The sequence below is a fragment of the Danio aesculapii genome, chromosome 3 (assembly GCF_903798145.1).
Source record: "Danio aesculapii chromosome 3, fDanAes4.1, whole genome shotgun sequence".
Classification (NCBI taxonomy): Eukaryota; Metazoa; Chordata; class Actinopteri; order Cypriniformes; family Danionidae; genus Danio; species Danio aesculapii.
In genome coordinates, this window is record NC_079437.1 from 60,321,701 (window position 1) to 60,343,805 (window position 22,105).

The 22,105-nt window shown below is 40.4% G+C and overlaps 1 protein-coding gene across 1 annotated transcript in view; it reads right to left on the reverse strand.

Moving 5' to 3' along the window:
* Positions 1-22,105, reverse strand: part of LOC130221773 (caskin-2) — a 98,393-nt gene that overhangs the window by 39,105 nt on the left and 37,183 nt on the right. Inside the window, exon 3 of the mRNA XM_056454365.1 lies at positions 3,004-3,055. Within this exon, the coding sequence (XP_056310340.1) occupies positions 3,004-3,055 (52 nt within the window). The remainder of the gene's footprint in view (positions 1-3,003; positions 3,056-22,105) is intronic.

Genomic DNA, 22,105 nt, shown 5'->3' on the forward strand with positions numbered 1-22,105 from the left:
AATTCTTTGTTTCTTAAACCTCTCTTTGTTTACTCAGGCTCATGTAGTTGAGCTATTTCAGCCCATTCCTCAAATCAAGTTACAGTAAGGCTTTAGAAGACTAGGGTTCAGTCATTATATTAAAATTTATAGAACTGTTAATCATTTTAGAAACATGAAACAAAACACATTGTAAACAAACATGATGTTTGGTGGCAACACAGCACTTGTCCAACAGGACAAGTTCAGTCATCTGGCCTTGGGCCATCTTTACTGCTGCTGTGCCTTGTCTACAATAAACATTTAAAGGAATATGTCAGTACAGGTATGGCCTAAAGCTGTTTACACACCTCTAGAACACTGTAAACATATTAGCAACAATTAAACCTCAGCAAGAGTTCATAACTGTACCTAATAGCTGATTTGAACATACAATGAATCAAACACACAAGCATGCTCAATTAACTGGAATATCATCATGGTTCCATTCAGCCATCGCACCAGAACAAAAACACAGATTTGCAACCCCAGGATTTATCAAGAGCGGGTCAGACAGTCCGGTGGCCGCCCCGCAGCGATATTGAGCAGTTGTTGATTTACCCACAAACACACAATTCGGAAAAGTTCCCAGAACTCAGCGAGGGTCTCGTGTTACAAGGCCTGTCCACTTTCGCCTTCATTTCTCGGGATGTCAGGCACAGATTTGATGCGTCCTGGCAGCGTTGCCCTGGGTGGACAAAAGGACAGGGCTCCAAAGAGTCCCTCTCACACCGGCCTGGCCATTCATTCACAAACATTCCAGGACGTTTGCCATAGAAACGCCCCATACAAATCCCAACAGTTCCCCTGAAAGTCAAAGGCGGCTCAAATACTAATTTGTCTCACAGACAAGCAAAACCTTCAACACTACACCACTATTATTTGTTAAACCCCCCACCAAATCCCATTTTTCTTTTTTTCATCATTTTACTGACAGACCTGGGCATGCCGAAGTATTAAAAACTTTCACAATCTAAGGCACCAGCTTATGATGCACTCTGAGGTCATCATTCGGTGGCAAGCAGAAACAAAGGCTATCCTAACAGTGTTGTAACTTCCTGTAGAGGAGTGTATCAAATGTCCAAAATTAAAAGACTAGGCTAAACATCTTAAGCTTGTTTGCATAATATAAACATATATTTCTATAATGCTGCCAGATGGTTTGAGTTTCACATACATTTAAATGTTACTTTAACCATCTTTAATAAATGCATGAATATATTTAAATACATATCAATCTTCTCATGGCTTTGGGTAGCAAATTGAACTGATAGCTTGCAGATTTCGTAAGATTCAGATGTCAGATAGCCTGAAGCTTCAGCCTACGCAAGGGTGAGTCTATGTACTTTATTCCCATTAATAAATGATACAGGTCTCTGCACGACTGCATTACATGCACAACTCTGAGTGAGTTCAGCTACATCCTTTCAGCCCTTTTCCTGTTTTTCCCTTCTGCCAGTAGGTTTCCATTGGATAGATACGTTACATAACAAAACCCGGTCAGTAGAAACCATGGCAACTTTAAAAAACTAAACACATTAATACAACGTGACTGATTAATCTTAATCTAAAAGTGGACGTGAGGCAGACTAACTCATGCGTTTATCTTAAATATCTCTAGCTATTCTCTTAAAGCGTATATTATATTGACTATATACTGTCAGATTTGACAAATGAAACCAAAAGCACAGGTCAGCACTCAACAACTCCATCCATCATTCGCTGTTTTCCTCTTGCCTTTCCCATCCGGCCTCAATAATGGCCGTTCGGTGCTTTGTAAACACTCCTATCTAATTTGCAATGGTCCTTATCCGTGAATGGCCACCTCTGACCCCTCGACAGACCCACCGCTGCTCTTTCCCTTCTTTATGACCGAGAGCCCGAAAACAAGCACCTAAATGTCACCCAAGTCTCAACTTTAATATATGAGGCCAACGTAGCGGTTTACAGCTCTGTGAGAGGCCCATCTTATCTGGAGGACACTGTTGACATAGCACGCTTTAATGGACTGGGAGAGCAACAATACTCGGTCTGCTTAAGATGAGACACAGGTAGAGTGTCTGGCTGAAATCATTTATAAACACAAACCTTATGGCTCAAAGTGCGTGTATGAAACTGGCTAAACATGATCACTCCAGCAAAGATGGACTAAGGCAGAGATTTGCAGCCAGTGGGCCTTAGTGATCCTATAGGTGGACCACGAGATACAGTAGCTTAAAATGAGCTTCAATGTTATATTATAATTATTTGATTACATTATTAAATACAATCATCGGTCACTTTATTACTAGTACCAGGTTGGACCCCCTTTTGCCTTCAGAACTACCTTAATCCTTCATGGCAGAGATTCAACAAGGTACTGAAAATATACCTCAGAGATTTTGCTCCATATTGACATGATAGCATCTCACAGTTGCTGCAGATTTGTCGGCTGCACATCCATGATGCAAATCTCCTGTTACACCACATCCCAAAGGTGCTCTATTAGATTGAGATCTGGTGACTGTGGAGGCCATTTGAGTACAGTGAACTCATTGTCATGTTCAAGAAACCAGTCTGAGATGATTCACGCTTTAGAACATGGCGTATTATCTTGCTGGAAGTAGCTATCAGAAAATGGGTACACTCTGGTCATAAAGACATGGACATGGTCTATAACAATACTCAGGTAGGATGTGGTGTTGATTACTTTGGACTAAGAGCAAAAACAGCCTCGATATCAAATACAGACTAAACTGTGGTTTAACCTTCTAACCACTGCATATCAACTAGGACTACATTCTCAGGTGTATATGGCAAACCGGGAGTAAATAATGTCACAATTTTCCTTTTTAGGTAAACTATCCCTTTAGGCATAAATGATGCTTTTGGAAGTTTTTGGCCAACTTTTCTAATGCGACACTTTCTCGATTCTCTGTGAATCTGTGTTTTGTCCTGGATGTCTGTTCCTTATGAAACTCCCCCCACAACAGAACAAGAACTCACCCGTCTGGATCCTGATAGTTGATGTTCAGCCTCTTGGTGGAGCCCAGTAACTCTACAACACAAGAGAAAGAAAACATACGTCAGCTTCACATGAAGACGTAGAAAGCTGACACTTCCAAACCAAGACAAAACAACCGAGGCTAAAAATTTACATCAATTGCCAAACATTTTCATCTGAGTGGGAATCAGAAACATAAACGGTTTACCTTATATTAACATGCATTCAAATGAATGTTTTAAAGGTCACCTATGTTTTGATTTTATCAAGACCCTTCTGCTTTTGAAAATAAATACACATGAATACAAGTTCTTGAAAGTGCTTGAAATTATTTTTGTAAGAGGTTTACTATGGGAAAACAAAATCCATATTATTTTCTCCAGTCCGCCAATGTTATATAGCCAACAATTTGTGTTATATAGCCCACAATACCACTGTAGCTTACCACATTCACATTACTGAGCATTCAAGCAATTTGTACGTGTCTGCATGAAGTTAGGCCCAATATTGTATTTAATGTAATATTGCTCAGTTTTGGTCATATAATGTATATTTGTTTGTGTATATATGTTTATATTTGAAAGGTTTGGGTTTGTGACTCTAGAGCAAATGCGTTCATAGAAAAATGGAGTAAAAAGAGTCAATAAAAGAGTCAGTTTTCTTAAAATAACCATTACGAGGACTCTCAGTGTGACTCTGAATGAACAAACTCATGCTACATTGTTTACAGGTACATAGGAAAGCATGCAAATGAAAAAATGTGGTAGACAACTACAATTAATCCTAATCTGAGTGCTTTAAATATGAATACTTTGTTATAACCAGGGCTTAATTTGTGCTAGAACATGCCGGATCCAGGCACCTCTGAAATCTGATGCGACACCTCATTTTACCGATCCCCACCCTCCTCCCCCTTTAGCTGTTCACTTTCACTTTCTTCCGTGCCTTCCCAATCCTCTTCACCTTCGTCTGCAGCAACTCCCCTGTCTCCACTTTCATGCGCGACACCTTGCCATCCTCGAGTAACATGCTGGATCCGTTACCCCAATCTGTTCCGGGACCTCGCAATTCACAAACTAAGCCCTGGTTATAACACATCCCACAATAACTGCATGTTTGGCAGAGATTAGGGGTTATTTTATCGCTTTAAAACAGAATTATTGTATTTAATGAATGCGTTTTCGACTAAAGTCTGTGTGTTGTCAAATGTGGACTAGCTTAAAAGTTCAAGACCCCTTTTGAATTTGCATTCAGCATCATTCAATTGTGACTGGTATGAAACATACTCTAATACCATACGAGACTACCGGAAATGTCAATTTCTAGTTACATCTGTGTCTGCGATTGCAAATCAATTCACTCTCTTGTTTCCAGAGATTGCATCCTAAAGGCTCATGGCTGATTTGTCACATGAAGCAAAATGAAAGGTCCATGTGTTTACAGAGACTGTCGTTCATTCACTAGATGCGGTGCATTTCTGTTAATACCTCAAGTATACAGAATATGTAGATCACACAGTAACCATTCCTTAGCAGTGAAAGCTAAAATGAATTGAGAGTTCGAAGTGAGTGTTACAAGAAAAGGCCACCATTGGGGATTCGGTAAGCTGTAGTCGAGCTAGTTTACCTGGTGTGTTTTCCAAGACGCTTCTTTTTAGGCTCTTATTGGCGAGAGTTAGTATGTAGGGGCTGTTCGGGACAAGGGAGAGAGCTCTGATTGGCTGTTTAGTTACAAATAACAGCAATTCGTTTTTGTTCACAGCTCTGCCAATGAAAGTGGTTGAGCTCAAGCGCATCAAATGAAAAGCCAATGAGAAGAAGGGGCGGCGCATGTCAGACACTAGAGAGCATTTGATTGGTCGGCAGATTTCATGAGAAACTGAAGTATGAGGTGATGTCATAAAAAAAACGTTTACTTTGGAAGCAAGCTTTGGATGTTTATATCTTCTAAAAGCAAATGTTGGCACTGTTGGGGAGCACACTAGCTAATAGATATCATTGAGGGTAACATCTAGAAAACTTTATTTTGATTTCAAGGGACCTTTAGCTTTCAGGTACACACTAGGCATGAGAAACTAGCCAGTCTGCTCAAGTCTTTCACCTGAGAGCCCAGAGGGAGTCTGGGATTCACACTGATACCTGATAAGAAGCTCTGAGATTTCTGTTAGTTTACTAGGAGGTACTGGACTAAACGACACTGTCTCTTCCTGTGAACAACAAAGGGCACTTCATTAACCTCTGACCTCTGCATGACCTCACTGGCCAACTCATGGGGGCGTTAAACTGACAGGAGGATGGAAGATAATAGAGCACTCAATAGTGATCTTCAAGTCTTTGATCTTCAGCAATTGTGGCCCTTCAGGGAGGCATTTCCGTCAATGCGGGACATGGACTGTGTCTCAAGACCATTAGAGTCAATGAGCTGTTTGCTTCATAAATCAATCTTTTCTCAGACGTCCCTGCATGTTTCATGCACTGTGGTCAAAAGGGTTTAAAACATTTAATGATGGGACTGTATTTCTTGTGATGTAGATACAACTTTACTCCAGAGGAAAGTGTTTTATATATACAATGAAAGTTCTGAGACTTTGATCAAGTTTTGTTCTCAAGTCTGCATCCACGCGTCCTCAATATCAAGAACACATCTAGGAACTTTCACATGTCCTCCGTTCCTGCGGTCTTCAGTTTTGGAATTGAACTTTGATGGTTAATGATGACGTTACACAAAAACATGAGGACGCAAGAACACATTTTGAGAAACAGCCATTCGTCTCCTAGGGCAGGGGTCCTGCATATTTCATCTCCAACTTGCCTGTAAGTTGCCTCATCTGTAAGAAAGGCTGTTTCTCAATATGCGTTCTTCAGCGATCTTGTGTCCTCGTGTTACATCATCATCAACTGCCAAGATTCAGTTCCAAAACTCAAGATCGCAAGAACGGAGGACGCATGAAAGTTCCCGTATGAGTTCTTGGTATCGAGGATGCACCGATGAAGACTTGAGCACCGATCTCCCTCTAGAAGTCCCGGAAGTCATTGCGACTGGAGGTGGGAAGTGCAGCATTTTATATAGATTTAGGAGTTTCCCTAAATGAAATAGTGAATGTAAGCATTAATATGAAAAACTTAATAAAGGAATAAACACATTAAGTGTGTTTATTTGCAAAAATTTGTATTAAAATCTGTTTTATTTATATTGTGCCATCTATAAAGTCTTTATGCGTAGTATACATTATGAAACGGGGAAAAACAATAACTCGTTGTACGAATGCTGTAATGTTTGAATCATTTTCCATTAAAAACACGTTAAGGTCACGTGACCATCAGGAAGAACGCAGCATCTCATTTCTTATAGGACGCAATCTGTCCTCACGGTCTCCTGAGTTCGTTCTTCCGAGGTGGCCTGGCAAGACCGGTCTTCACAAGAACTCAAGTCCGTTCACTGCATTCTTGGAGTTGAAAAGCCTGGTAAGAGCTTGATTAGCTAGCCCAGGTGTGTCTGATTGGGGTTGGAGCTAAAATCTGCAAGACACTGAACCTCCAGGATCGAGATTGAGAACCACTGTCCTAGGGGTTTGGATTTTGACTTGAAATATTTTTTTGTAATTATATGTGTGACTATGTATGCATGTAAGTGTGTGCATACATTGTTTTTTTTTACTTATTTTTAGATAAATGATCCAAAAACCTCCGTCAAGACTGCAGCTCTGCACAAGAAGCTTGGCCAGAGGAGAAATGGTCGTGCCTAACAGAGCCTGGTTTCTCTCGAGGTTTTTTCCTTCACTTCGTCAATTGGTAAAGTTTGTTCCACTGGCTTGCTTGATTTGAGACTTGTTTTTGGTCTTTCAGCAGTGAAACTTAAACTACACACTGAACTAAACTAAGCTGAACTTCAACTAGAACAACTAAAACTAGAACTTCTATGTTAAGCTGCTTTGACACAATCTACTTTGTAAATGTGCTATTAAAATAAACATGAATTGAATAATGGGACAATATATTGATTGGATAATTGGGGTGATCATTGTTTGCAGGTGTGATGTGTAGAGTTTGACTCTATGACCTTATGTAGGTTGAAACGTTGTCCTATTAAATTTGTCTTTTGAGAGCTAAAGTGGCAGTGTGGGATTTTATGTTGTTGACTTTTTCTACTGCATTTCTTAACATTTATCTGCACAAATTGAAAGAAAAAAAAGCTCTGCAGTTTCAGAGTCGAACATTTAGAAAGAGTATGATTTGTTAATGTTTTAAAAGAAGGCAAATCTGCTCACCAAGGCTGCATTAAATTGATCAAAATGCATTAAGAACTTGTGAATTGCCAATTCTAAATGAATCAATTCTGTTTTACACCAGATTTCATTTCTAGATCCTATCCCAGTAATGCCAAACAATTCAAGCATACCTCAGGCACATCAGGGAAACCCAAAGAGTCTGCCTAAAGGTGAATCAGTGTTTGTATTGCCAGGTCAAAGTTCAAAAGAGTGAGGGCATTGGGGTAGAATGGGACCAAGAACACAGACACTGGATACACCCACGATGTGGAGACGGAGTGGCAATCCATTGCTGTCCTTATTATGAAGCTGTCACAACCATAAGTGACCAAAACACAAAAAACCCTTTGAAGTGAAGCTCTTAAAGCCCCTCGATCCACAGGAGCGGTTTATTGAGACAGTCTTAATGAAACCTAGTTACCATCCACATATAACGAGAAGCTTTGAAGTCACTCTCGAGGATGGAAAACTAACCAGTTAATATATATTTTAATTGATTCTATAAACAGTTCTTTTAGCAAGTTTGATGGATCTGATCTGTCAGCCTTTTTTTGAGCAATTCATTGATCAAAACCATTTTAAAACACCCCCCCCCCCCCCCCCCCCCCCCTCATCCTGAGAGCAAAGCAAGTTATTTTAATGCAGTTTATGAGCAATAAAGAGCACCTCCTCTTTTGGTTACCACACTGGTAAGTCTTAGAATAACTCCTTATTTTTTCAAGCTAAAAGCGGCATGCATAACGCAGATTGGCTTTTACGCCACAAGAATGCATTTGGTCATTTTTTGCTCGACTATGCACAATTGAGAACTGAGCTCTTGACCTGAAAGGATCAAGATTTCTGCATGTTTCTGTAGACTGACACTTTTAAACGTGAGTCTTTTATAAAGAATAAACTACTTTTAGGCAACCACTGCTTATATCAAAAGTGCACAATTATATGTTCATCGACAAAAGAGCAGCCAACGCCTTTCACTACTATAACTGACAATGCATTGGAGCCAAGCTGTAAACACACACACCCAAAGGAAAAGCATGGCTCATGGTTTTTACTCTGGCTGGAGTCACAGAGTTGAGATTGTACTCAAAAAGAGTGTCATGTTAAAATATTACACACCACCAGATGCACGCAGTACACTTTAATTTTAGACTGACACTTGCTGTACATTGTCAGAAACATTCAGAGAGGTCTATAAATGATGATTTTGTGACAGATTATTTGTGCTGGCAAGCTACTCACTCAAAGGTCTGATTTCAGTCAACTGCTTAGTTTAAGTTTACTTGGAAAAAAGTGTTCTGGACTTATTTACATCTGCACTCAATACCGAAACTCACAGAAGTAAAGCACTATTGATGATAAAACTATCTTCTATAGGATATTATTGCTGCTAGCTGTGGTGTGGCTTGATAGTTTTGCATGAAACTTAACAATAACCTCAATTTTTGTTAGGGTATGCAGTATAAAACCCAACACTGGGTCAGCTGTAGGTAAGGCCATCCAACCTTTCCTCTGAGGCCTTGTCTCCAACCGGTGCTAAGTAAAATTTGTTGTGAAAGCCTGAATTAAGCCTCGCTTTGGGACCCTCTGAAGCCTTAGGCCCGTAGCACACTCTCCTCTTTTTACCTTGAATAATGGCCCATTTCCACTGAGTGATACGGTATAGTTCGGTATGCTTTCATGGCCGTTTCCACTGTCAAAGGGTACAAAAAAGTGAACCGTACTGTACCACTTTTTGGGTACCCTTTTGAAAGGGTACCTAGCCCAACAAAGGGTACCAAAAGACAGAGCTAGACGCACAGCTGAACGCTACTGGTTACAGACAAACATCACTAGAGCACGCACAAGCCAGGAGAATGAAAACAAAGGTTGCGCCATTTTTAAAAACACAGCCAAGACATTACACTGTAATAATATATACATATAATAACAAGCCATTGTCGACTCGACCTCAAACAAACCTTGCCATCGTCTTGATGAAGAGCCACAAAGCCAAGAAGAAGAGTTGAATCCGCTGTATGTCCCCTTGTTGTTTACATTTGAAATGCGTCTATATTTGAAATGCGTCTATATATGAAATAATTTATGTCGTACACCACACCCACCAAAAGGGTACCATTGGTACCCTTTGGCAGTGGAGAAACAAGCCTGATAAAGGTGACCCGCACCAAACCGTACCATACCACTCAGTGGAAACGGGCCATAACTAGGTCCCCATTGACCACTTGCACTTTTACAATACAAAAGCAATCTGACTGCAAATTTAATACATCTTGGACTTCATGTACTCCTGCTTTCAGTGTTGTCCATTTATGACTGGTTAAAACACATGTAAATACTAGGTGTAAAGATGTTTTCAAGGAAGTCCTCATGATCCACAAGTAAACTGACCTAAATCAAAAGTCATGTCGGGAAGTGGGAAACCTGAAACCTTCTTTAAGTACAGAGTTTGCAAGTTGGGGGTGTGTTAGTGAGAAACAGTGAGGAGACTGCCTTGGCCTAATGGTTAAAGAGTTGGACTTGTGATCAAAAGAATTGAGTCCATTAATAAATGGAATAACCAGCAGTCTCAATACCACGGCTGATGTACGAGCAAGGCACCGAACCCTGCTGTGGGTAAGTGTTTACAGTTGTAAAGCACTTTGGATTTAAGTGTCTGCCAAATGAAAATAAAACATAGTAGAATCACTGATTTATAACAGAGATGTATGTATACCATTATATATCCTATTACATATAGATCAGGGGGCAGAATTCTTCATGAGTGCAAAGTCAACTTGTGTCAAAGTCAACAAAGTCAACTTGTGGTTGGAAGTTATAAAACACAATTGTTGCCAATTCTTTGCACCTCAGAGTGTAAACCCTGTTGTGTTTTCATGCAATTTATCAAAAGTAAGTCATTATTAAAAACTTGTCAACTCGTAAGTAGGAGGACTTGACGTCTGCAGGATCACTAGAAGCTTCCAAGCAAGATACGCTGGAGATAAATCTTGCTTGTTGGACCTCCAAGTACAAGACTCCTACTCCTTGTCTTATTTGGTAGATTGATTATTGCAGGTGCACTAGATGCACTGACTCAAAATGAATAAGGCAACACCCATGTACTGTACCCTGCAAACAAGTGCTGCTTTGATCTCTGAGCTGAATGTTTGATGTTCGATTTCTTTACATAAGCTCCTTCCTGCACACCGAACTGCCCTGAGCAGAATAATCCACTGAAACAATGGCTTAATGACCAACAACCTTCCTCATCCGTAATAGCTACTTAGACAACTACTTGATTAAACAGAAGGAAAGCGGTCCAAAGGAAGGGGTGGACTGCTTAGCATCTGCGAGGTCTGAAAACTTTCAGCAGAATGTCAGAGGTGGCAGATTCCGGGAAGTTCACGGCTCCATTCCAGTACCCTTGACCTGACAATGGAAAGCCTGCTGTGCTGGGAGATTATGTGGTTGGAGAGGGGAAAACACACTTCCCCTGGTCCTCTTATCGGCTGTGTAAATGAGACTGGCGACAGCTAGCACTCTGGATTTTCTAGCCTCTCAGAGCTGGGAAACTGACACTCTCATTCACAAAACTAGAGTGTTTCAGATCCCTGCTGTGGTGCAAAGAGATACCTGAGAAAGAAAACAAGTGGGCAATACGAGCAAAAATACGTGGAGACCCTATGTAAATGAGCAGATTTGTTATATAACCCACGATATATGCAACCCTGTTTCAAATGCTTGGGTCTCCACAAACACCGTTCTCTATGCACTTGCTTGACCATTTGACAGGATGCATGAGATCACAGGAAAGAGGATTCTGGCTTTTTTCTAGGAACCCTAGACATTGCCTTAGGTAACATTCATATCCTGTCATCAAGACTTCCTCTGGCCAATCACTGAACATCTGGGCTCTTTGCCCACATGAACAGAAATCTTAGACATAGGTAAAGACAAACGCACCATCCCTTTCAAACTCTTTCTCTTAAGCAGTCTCAAATTACGCAAATTCCAAGCCACCTTCAATATTTGGCTCATCTCTCTTGGGTACAGAGACAGGGTACACCTCTGCTTCAGTAGGCAAAGACAAACCCATCCCAGTTTACCTAGCATGTCTTTGGTGGTCTCCTTTTTTGCACGTCGTTTTCTCCATGCAAGAATGCATCTCCTTTTGTAAGCCACTTTTCTGGTTTGTGCCATCCTAAACCAGAAGCAGGGGGTTTAGGAATCCACACTTTTCTCTTAAGCATTCTCAAATTATGTAAGGACATTAATTCCAAGCCATCTTCAAAGATTTGCTCATCTCTCTTGCTCTTCCTTTGGATTTGGTAAGGGGTACAACACAGATACCATCCTTAAGCGAGAGACAGGGCATACTTCTGCTCCAGTAGGCAAAGACAAACCAATCTCAGTTCACCTAGCATGTCTTTGGTGGTCTTCTTTGTTTACACATTGTTTTCTCTGTGCAAGAATGCACCTCCTTTTTTGAGCCCTTTTCCAGTTTGTACCATCCCAAACCAGAAGCAGGGGGGTTAGGAATCCACACTTTTCTCTTAAGCATTCTCAAATTACTTAAGGACACCAAATTCCAAGCCATCTTCAAAGATTTGCTCATCTCTCTTGGTCTTCCTATGGATTTGGAAATGGGTAAAACACAGATACCAACCTAAGAGACAGTGCACACTTCTACTCCAGCAGTCCAAGACAAACCCATCTCAGTTCACCTAGCATGTCTTTTGGTGGTCTTCGTGTTTACATGTTGTTTTCTCTTTGGAAGAATGAATCTGCTTTTGTGAGCCACTTTTCCGGTTTGTGCCATCCCAAACCAGAAGCAGGGGGGTTGGGAATCCACACAGACAGAGGGATTGTTAGAGCTCGAACAGCAAGTGTGACCCTTGGCTAGATTAGGTGGGGGGTCTGTTGACACAGGCCCCATCGAGAGCAGTCAGGCTTTCAAGGACTTGGGATAGGCCCCTTATTGCACTTCCTTCCCTAAACTATTGTTCCAAAAAACTATGATAACTTAGGCTATTGTGTCTGATCAGTCCTCCCAAGTAAAACACTTCCAGGTCTCCATGCAGAGGGTGAGAAGATCTCCTGGTGAGGTCATTCTCAAGAAACTCTTTTGTTGTCCTTGCTCTTAGAAGCTAGCATATGTGTCGTGGCACTTAAAACCAAGAGATTTGGCTTGCTTTGTGTCACAACTCATGAACAAAGAAAGATTTCATACACACCAGGGGTGTAGTAATATACTAGTTTTATGATAATCTAGATATTCAAAGCATAAAATACCAATATCATGTTAATTTAGGGCTCGATATTGATATTGGGAATTTTTAAGCCCCAATAACCATGGTGTGAAAAATCCAATACTGCGGAATATACAGATATTGTTCAAAACTTACAAGGGAAGCACCAATATGGAAATTGTGTCTGATACCAATAACTTTTTATATTTGGAGGCCAATAGCCGATATATAGGCCAACAATATCAGTATTAATTTTTCACAATTTTATTTTTTGCATGAACAAAAAGGCTAACCCATACATAAAAATGGTTTTAACTTAAAAACTTGATATTAGAAACTTTTAACTGATCTCTGAACGTTATTAAATAACTATTCATTTCTAGGGACTACTTTCTTTTACATCAATCATTTTTTTTTAAAGAGAAGCATTGTAGCTTTCTAATTTACAGGACATGAAGTGGGATAATCGGCAGAAATAATACAAAATGTATTAACTCAAAGATATCTATGTAATTTTGATATCGGACCGATAACAATATTATTAAAAATAACATTTATCGGATGATATCGATATGGCCACCGATATATCGGGCATCACTTAAACATACCACAGCCTTTTTCCCTTATATGATTACTGAAGCAACTAAATTGGCCATAGCATATGAGTGCATGTGTGAATGTGAGAGTGTATGGGTGTTTCCCAGTACTGGGTTGCAGCTGGATTGCATCCGCTGCCTAAAACATATGCTGGAATAGTTGGCGGTTCATTCGGCTGTGGCGACTTCTGAAACAGAGACTAAGCTTAAGGAAAATGAATGAATGCTTACTGAAGCATTACAAGCAAAAATGTCAGTAAACAGAGATAAAGGAGAACTATCCCAGCTGACAGCTGACTGTCATTTAGGAGGGAGGGTAGACCGGTCACAAAAACCTCTCCACACTGGAATGCAGAATCTCAGTCTGTGTTCAAGATCGCTGATGAAGCTCTGATAACAGGGATGCAAGATCATCCACAAGAGATAAAGCCAAACTTTAGCTGTGTAATATATGTGATGGGCCAGTGTCGTAAACCATTAACATTCCACAGAAGAAACAAAATCCACAAAACTAAACAACTTGCAACTCAAATAACTTAGCCACCAGTACAATACTTTGTATTTACATATGGTAAGGAGGAGCACTAATGGAGTGATTCCAATAGGCTTACACCACTTGACGGGGGTGAGGAGGGTTCTTGCAGCAATAATTGGCCTCTAAAAAGAGATTATTAGGAGATTCAGTATGTGTATCGTAGTCTGTACTAGTCTTATGTACAACTATGGATATATAATTCCTTAGCATTTGTTCAGCTAATTTCTATACGAGTATAAGTTCTGTATTCTCGTTCTAAATTAGATGGGCTATTAAAAGTCTAACGGATCAACTAGCCTAAATTTACAAATTAGAGCACACTTTTTCTGTCAAGTTCGGTCCAGACTAAAATGAAACAAATATTTCAAAATAAATACTAAGTCATTGGTCTGACTTTACTTAGACTAAAGTCTGGTCACTGAGCCTTCAATAATGTCCAGTATAGAATATGTGCTCATGCTGCAGTGGAAACAGAATGAATATTGTGTCTGACTCCATCATGAGCTTGGAGGACTGCATCCATACATCTCTGACTCAAATCACTGATTAATAAAGTCATCTGGAATGGCGAAGAAAGCCTTCTTGCAGGACTCCCAGAGTTCATCAAGAGTCTTTGTGTTCATCTTCAACGCCTCCTCCATCTTACCCCAGACATGCTCAATAATTTTCATCTCTGGTGACTGGGCTAGCCAATCCTGGAGCAGCTTGACCTTCTTTGCTTTCAGGAGCTTTGATGTAAAGGCTGAAGTATGAGGGTCAATAACTTGACCCTTAAGGGGGGGTGGCATTAAAATGGTAGGGAAAACACTGCAATGTAAGCCTATGTTTTGGTCACCCCTAGATGACACTACGTCTAAACCACCATCTATTTAGCACTCTTCTGTAATTTGCAAACCACCGAAAAAAGTCATCTGGACCCTAAATGCTTGGTTTTAAGAGGCAGGGGCTCATTTGTCTTGAATCTGGAGCCTTGAGAATGTCAACAGTGATGTCTGGGAAGAATCAAGAAGGCTCTACATGATTGAGGGAAGTAAGGGAGATAGATAAGCCTCAAGTTTAAAGAGAGGCAGGGTATGTGCAGAGTTCATCCCGTCCTGCCGCTGAGGTTTTGGGATGCCCTTGCCTGCTCGAGGTTAAGCATCACGGCGTGTAAATAAATAATGGTTGCAGATGGGCCTGGAGGAGCGTGTGGTCACAGCGTGCCGCCAACTCAAACACGCCACACAGTTCTGCCTTTAAACGTGCAGCAGAGTCAAAGCGAAAGTTCTTATTTAAACTGGAAGAGAAGCTCATGCTACTACCAACTATGATCACGTTGTATTAACTCTATTTGGGTGCAAGGTTTTACTTCAAAGTAGAATTTAGATTATAGTTATGTCATTGGGGCGACGCAGTTGCGCAGTAGGTAGTGCTGTCGCCTCACAGCAAGAAGGTCGCTAGTTCGAGCCTCGGCTGAGTCAGGTGGCGTTTCTGTGTGGAGTTTGCATGTTCTCCCTCTGTTCACGTGGGTTTCCCCCACAGTCCAAAGACATGGTACAGGTGAATTGGGTAGGCTAAATTGTCCGTAGTGTATGAGTGTGAATGAGTGTGTATGGTTGTTTCCCAGAGATGGGTTGCTGCTGGAAGGGCATCCGCTGCGTAAAAACGTGCTAGATAAGTTGGCGGTTCATTCCGCTGTGGTTACCCCGGATAAATAAAGGGACTAAGCCGAAAAGAAAATGAATGAATGAATGAGTTATGTCATTTACCTCTACTTGGCTTTAAATTTGCGAACAAAGGTTGAGAAAACCTGCAACAATTATGCTAATTTATTTTCATGCATTAAAGAGAAGACGTCAGTAATAATTAGCGACTCCTAAATTCTGCAAAGTGTGCTCGATTTTTGTGCTTGTTTTCGAATTTCCGATTCAGTCGCCTATTGGAAAAATGACTAGGAATAATATGTTCAAACAACGTCAAACCAATAACGGTCAAACAAATTCCTCAACAAACAAAAAGGTTAATAGCTATGCATAGAAAATGAAGAATAATGTAATAATAAAACCTCAGTTTGCAATATCAAGCAGCAGAACGAGCAGTTTTCTGAATATAGCACATAAATAATGTTTTCTAACTCTTTGAAACTGACCCTTTTAAGCTTGGATCATAATAGGGTATATGCTTAAGTATGCTAATAGGACTTTTAATTTGCCAGTAACCTGGGTTAAGTGCTTCCGGTGAACTGTTTGCAATTGCAAAATCAGCGCGTTTAAGGTCTGTTTTCCTTAAAAATCAGCGATCTCCACTGGCTGAGTGATATCTGATATAAAGTGGGTCTCAGATTGTACAGGAAGCACTGCATTAAATTACATTTCCCCCGCCATGTGTTTATAATATGAGCATTTATTTTACCCCAGTATACTCAATGGAGCTTCTGCGCTAGCCTGCCGATTTTGACAGGCGTGTGCGAGTAAACGGCATTTTGTCTCGTTTTACGCTTGAGCAACTGAATGAATGCCAAAGTCTATTTAACTGATTGTATTTTAATTACATTACAACATCGATGCTGTAAAAGGAACCGTATAAAATGGGAAAAAACTCACATTACCTGCTCACCAGAAGTTTATCAGTATGGGAACAACACTAGCTCGGCATATACCCTATTGTGGCACATTGGTGACTGTCGCTTTAAATTTAAATGAGATTGTGCTCTTTACAGAAGAGGGCGGAGCTACAAATGCCTGTGTGTCAGCATAGTGGCAGATTCAAAACTCTAATGGCTAACAGCTGCTTCTCACTGAGGGCTGTCTATGCTAATGAGGGAGAGACGGTCACTAGTGGGTGGGGTTTTCCCCCCTCTGATGACATCATACAACAGGAGAATATCAACCAAAGCGTTTCTGCAGACTGTCCTCATCAAGTGTGATTAAAACCAAATAGAATTATTTAATTTTTACTATTAGAAGCTGGTTATATTCACAGACCGTCACCACACAACTGTGTTTAGACCCCTTATAAAAGTGTTTTTTACATAATAGATTCCCTTCAAGGCTGAAAAATATCTTACACACAAGTTTATTCAACACTAAGAGTCTTAAAAGGGTTAAAGGTCTAGAAATAATGCAAGGTTAAACGTGTAGAGTCAATCCAGCCGCTAGATTGAAGACCTCAACAAGTCTTGAAATATTAGGGTCATTTCATCCACTGGAGAAGAGGATTTAGAGGACATCCACAGGGCCGTGACGTCCTCTAAAAGGGTCTGTGAATTTAAGATAGAGTCGATCACAGTGGTCAAAGGGCAAAGGTCGAACATGGGATTAGTTTTAACACCAAAGTCTTAACAACAAGTGCCAGTGGCTTTTGTGGTGTTCAAACCCATTCCACACCGATGCCAAAACAAACAAATCTAATGACCCTCTGCCTTTTTCTACACAATGTAAAGGTTTAGCTTTCTCTGAAAAAGCACTGCGTTCCTTCTTACAGCTTTCCCCAAAGTTCATCCAAGTTCTTCTCAATAAAGTCTCTCACGTACCACCTCAGAGCGGACGGCTAAAATTAATTTACAATGATTTGATTTGCGTTCCAGCCGAGACTGTGGAGTATATTAGATAGAAACGCACAGCTGTGGCCTTCAGTTTCACCAAAAGCCATCCATGAGATCTAATCCTGTAGCAAGTAACAGAATTCGCATTTGCTCTTCGCCGCGCCTTCGACCGTTAAACACAAGGCTGCATTTCTGAAATGGCAGCAAGTCTCAAAAATAAAACGTTTTCAAAGCGCGCTGCCATTCTACAGAGAGAGGCTGTGGCTGGATCTGTGGACTCTGGAAGGCTACGCATATCCAAACCAAACACATTCCATGTTTTTATGTCCTGAAGAAACCAATCCTGCTTTCCCTTTAAAGTTGGATTAAAAAAAAGTTCTCTGGAGACAGAGGAAGCCAATCCTGCGCTAATAAATCAGTAATGGAAGTCGGCGGGTGTGTTTACCACAGATTTCTTCACTGTGAGTGTCAGGGTGTCTGTTCTGTCATCGAATGAGTTACTAGAGTTACTAGGGTTGTCACGGTACCAAAATTTCAGTATTAGGTAGTAAGACCAGTGAAAATAGATGGTTCTCTGTATCAATTTCAGTACCAAAGCAAAGCTTAAAACCATACAACTTAAACAACTCAAAGAGAAATAAGAAAGGGTTACCAGTCATTTTACAACTTGCTTATTTCATTCATTCATTTTCCTTCAGCTTAGTCTTTGATTTATCAGAGGTCGCCACAGCGGAATGAACCACCAACTACTGCAGCATATGTTTTACACAGCGGATGCCTTTCCAGCCACAACCCAGTACTGGGAAACGCCCATACACACACATACATACACTACGGCCAATTTAGTTCATCCAATTCCCCAATAGCGCATGTGTTTGGACTGTGGGGGAAACCGGAGCACCCGGAGGAAACCCACGCCAACACAGGGAGAACATGCAAACTCCACACAGAAATGCCAACTGACCCAGCCGGGACTCAAATCAAAAACCTTCTTACTGTGAGGCGACAGTGCTCACCACTGAGGCACCGTGCCGCCTTCCTGAGATATTAAATGGATCTAAATTGCTCCCGCTCCACAGATATACTTTGATCAAGGCACAAGTGTGGCCAAGCATATTTTTGTGGAGGCCAGTGCCATCCCTCTATTTGTTCAGCATGTGCTGCTGTTTTCTTACACATACTCAAGGAAGCTGTATGCAGTGGTGGAAAGAGCACTGAAAAATCATGCTCAAGTAAAAGTACCATTACTTGCCCAAAAATGTAGTGCAAGTAGAGTAAAAGTATCTGTTGTCAATATTAAATATAAAGTATGAGTAAAAGTAGAGCTTTCAAAAGTACTTAAGAGTAGTGAGTAGTGAGTATTACGCTGTAAAAAGCTGATGCGCTTACATGTACTTTGTGAATGTGTGTAAACGTAACAATCTGTAGTGCATTTAGCTATTGGCCAGCAGGCACACAACGTCATAAGACGTTAATATTAGGTTAGATTTAGGTTGTGATGTCAGGTGACCAAACTTTAATGTCTAGCCAGCGTCTAAGGACAACGTTATTTTGATGTTCAATAATGATGTCAAATGACGTTGATATTTGGTTGATTTTAGGTTGCGTTCGAAAAAAGTGACCAAAATCCAACGTCATACTGACGTCAAATACTGACATTTATTCGTCTGGTATGGCAACATCTGATAGATGTCATAATGGTAACACCCACACAGCGTCAAGCTGTAACACCATTAGACGTTGATATTTGGTTGATTTTAGGTTGGACGTTGACGTCAGCCTGACGTTGGGTTCTGATGTCAACCCAGTGTTCATTTCCAAAGAAAATGCAACGTTCCCACAACGTTAGGGTACAACATTAATCTGACGTTATGTTGGAGTCTTGTGCCTGCTGGGTGTTTAAGGCCATTTCGGTCATCATACAGTAAACATCCGTCATCTTCTCGTCAGTGACATGCATCTCTCGCGCTTTTACAATGTTTATTGTGTCAAAGCAGCTCAACACAAAAGTTCTAGTAAACTGAAACTGTCAGTTCAGTTTTCAGAGTTGAAGTTCAGTTTAGTTCAGTTCAGTGTGGTTTAATTTACACTGCAGAAAGTCCAAACATTGAAGAGCAAATCCATCGATGCGGAGCTCCACAAGTCCCAAACCAAGCAAGCCAGTGGCAACAGTGGCAACTAACAATACTGAATTACACTAATGACCTATAAAATGACCTACCTTAATATACAGTGATCAACATATACGAGTACACATCTCAGAAATCTCTCATTTAAATGAATATTACTCGTCGGCGCAATAGCCTAGTGATTAGCGAGTCGACATATAGTGCAGTAGCACGACAGGGCGTCCCGAGTTCGAATCCCAGCTCAAGGACATTTCCCTACCCTACCATCCTCCCCCCCCCCCCTCTCTCTCTCTCTCCAACTTCGCTTCCTGTCTAAAGACTGTCCTACCTAATAAAGGCAAAAAGGCCAAAAATAAATCTTAAAAAATAAATAAACGAATATTTTCTAAAGGAAGCTTTATGATATTATCCATGTGCATATACTGTACATTAGATTAGTCCATACTGAAGCCAAATCTGGAGCCAATCTAACAAAATAACTTACGAAAACGGTACAAAATTTGTGAAAAAATAATAATAATTCAAGAAAAACTAAAAATATTATAAAATTTTGTAGTTTATATTTTTTTCCAATATTTTGCATGAATGTAAAAGTATAATCTTTCTATTTCTAAAGCTGTATTGTGACTAAAGTATTATTTTAATAAATATATTCGTTTAATGAATCTGTTTTATTCAAACGCACCCAAATATATGACCGATATTTACTGAGAAATGGATAAAAATGGGCCGTACTTTGTGTTCAAGTATTCAGACAGGTGCTTTTTTTCCAGAAACCTCTACTATTCATTAAAAACAACACAAAAACTGATTTCAGCTTCTTTATTTAACACATTGTACCACTGTTAAATCCATTTAGCAGTTTTTCCCCACGAAAAAAATCAGCACGGATCAATCCTGATGAGGCGTTTCTGCACGTCTCCAAAGAATAAACCCAAGCATCTCTTGAGAAAAACAGCACTGAGTGAAGGACATCGTCTTCCCATTCCAAACAAAAGACAGAAACAACATCTCAGCAGCTCTCATGACAAGAGGACGCTTTAATTATATGTGCGCCAAAGCTCCAAAACTACAATTTGATGAGTAAAGAGCAAACAGGTTGCGAAGCTAGTAATAAAACCAAACCAGAACTGTAAAGTGCAGCCCAGAAAAATAAGAGGCTGTCATTCTCAATTACGTGAAAGTGTTACAGCTGCTTTTCTGAATAAAGACGTCACATAAACAAGTTGAAACAGCCAAGGACTTTGCTTTTCATCGGGTTTTATAATGGCACGACCCACCATCCAGATCACAGGTGCAAGGCTGTGCCAGTGCCCATGAGGGGGATTTCACCTAGGATTAAAACAAGCGCTAATTTCCTCCTGCCGCTTCCTATTATGTCTGAAAAACAACAACAGTACAAGGAGATTATTCAACAAGAGGGAAACATCTGTTTCAGACACGGGTTTTCCATCTACAACCAACAGATCTCAACAATTGCATTAGCGGTGTGTGAGAATACCTCAGAAATAGCATGTGTGTTCATATTTCACAGAGGAATCCAAACAAAACACTTAGCTATGTTTCCATCCAACTATTTTGATGGGCATTTTGGAGTATTGTATTATGGAAATGCCAAGATAACACATGCATTTTTAAAGCGTGCACAAAAAAATAGTGTAAAATAGCGGTTGCTGAATAAACAGAAGATTTAAAGGTGCTGTTTGTAAGATTTTGACTCTTCTAAAGCATAAAAAATATCATAATATGTTTGCAGATATTTCAGAAACATGCCAAGTGAATGTTGTTCGATGCTGAAGTCAGATATTCTGCTTTAAAAATGTGTTTCCCGTGCCAGAACGCTGTCTTTGTTTTGGTTATTTAACCCGCCCAATGTCAGTTTAGTCAATTATTTTTCAGCACCGGGTTGCCTTACTGGACATGAAGGCTCTCAAAGGGTGACTGAAATGCGACCTCCGGTGGACAGTAGCAGACCCAAAATGGTGGATTCCGAGTTCCACATGAGGTTATTAATTAGCAAATAATATAAATATTACGAACATAAACATTAGGTGAGCAGGTTCCATTGAAACCCTGTGTCCTAACAACACGCTACGTGAGCAATTTGGCCGTTTGCACCAGACGAAACACGACAGTCATTTAAATACAGCCATTCAGAAGCACAGAATAGTGCACTCACTGCACTCCAGTGAAATTGTAAGGTTTATAGTCTAATGAATACATATTAAATCTCTTTAACATGATTAAATGCAGATGCTGAATCACTGATGTGTGTTGGTTTGCACTGAGTCTCAGTTCTGATTCAATCTCAGACGGTTTATTGTATTTTCCAGATCTGAGGTGAACTATCTGCTTCTGCTTTCAGTATATGGCAATAAATGTGATGTAAAATGCCATTCAAGCTCACATTATTAGCATTTAACACTGAATAAAGCATGTGATTACCTCAGGTGATCATTGTCAATTCCTGTTGTTCACCTGTGAGAAATAGAAGCTGCTTCTAGTATATTAATTTGAGGTGTTGGTAAGGACAAAAACCCCTTTAGTATGTAAAATATTCCTTCTATCGCGTGCCACATGACTTAAATCAGTCTTTAGGCTCGATCGTCAGACTCGCTACTGTTGATGTTGTCAATCTGGCAACCTGTGCTTGCATGTGTTTTGATCCAGAAGCATTCCTGCCAGTGGAGGGGGTGTTCGGAGGTGAGGTCTCAGAATAACACTGTTGAGAACCGGGATAGGATAACTGTACTGTGGTGGTGCATAACTGTATTATGCACCTGGTTTTGGGCAGCCACTGCGATCAGATACAGTACCAAAGTTGGC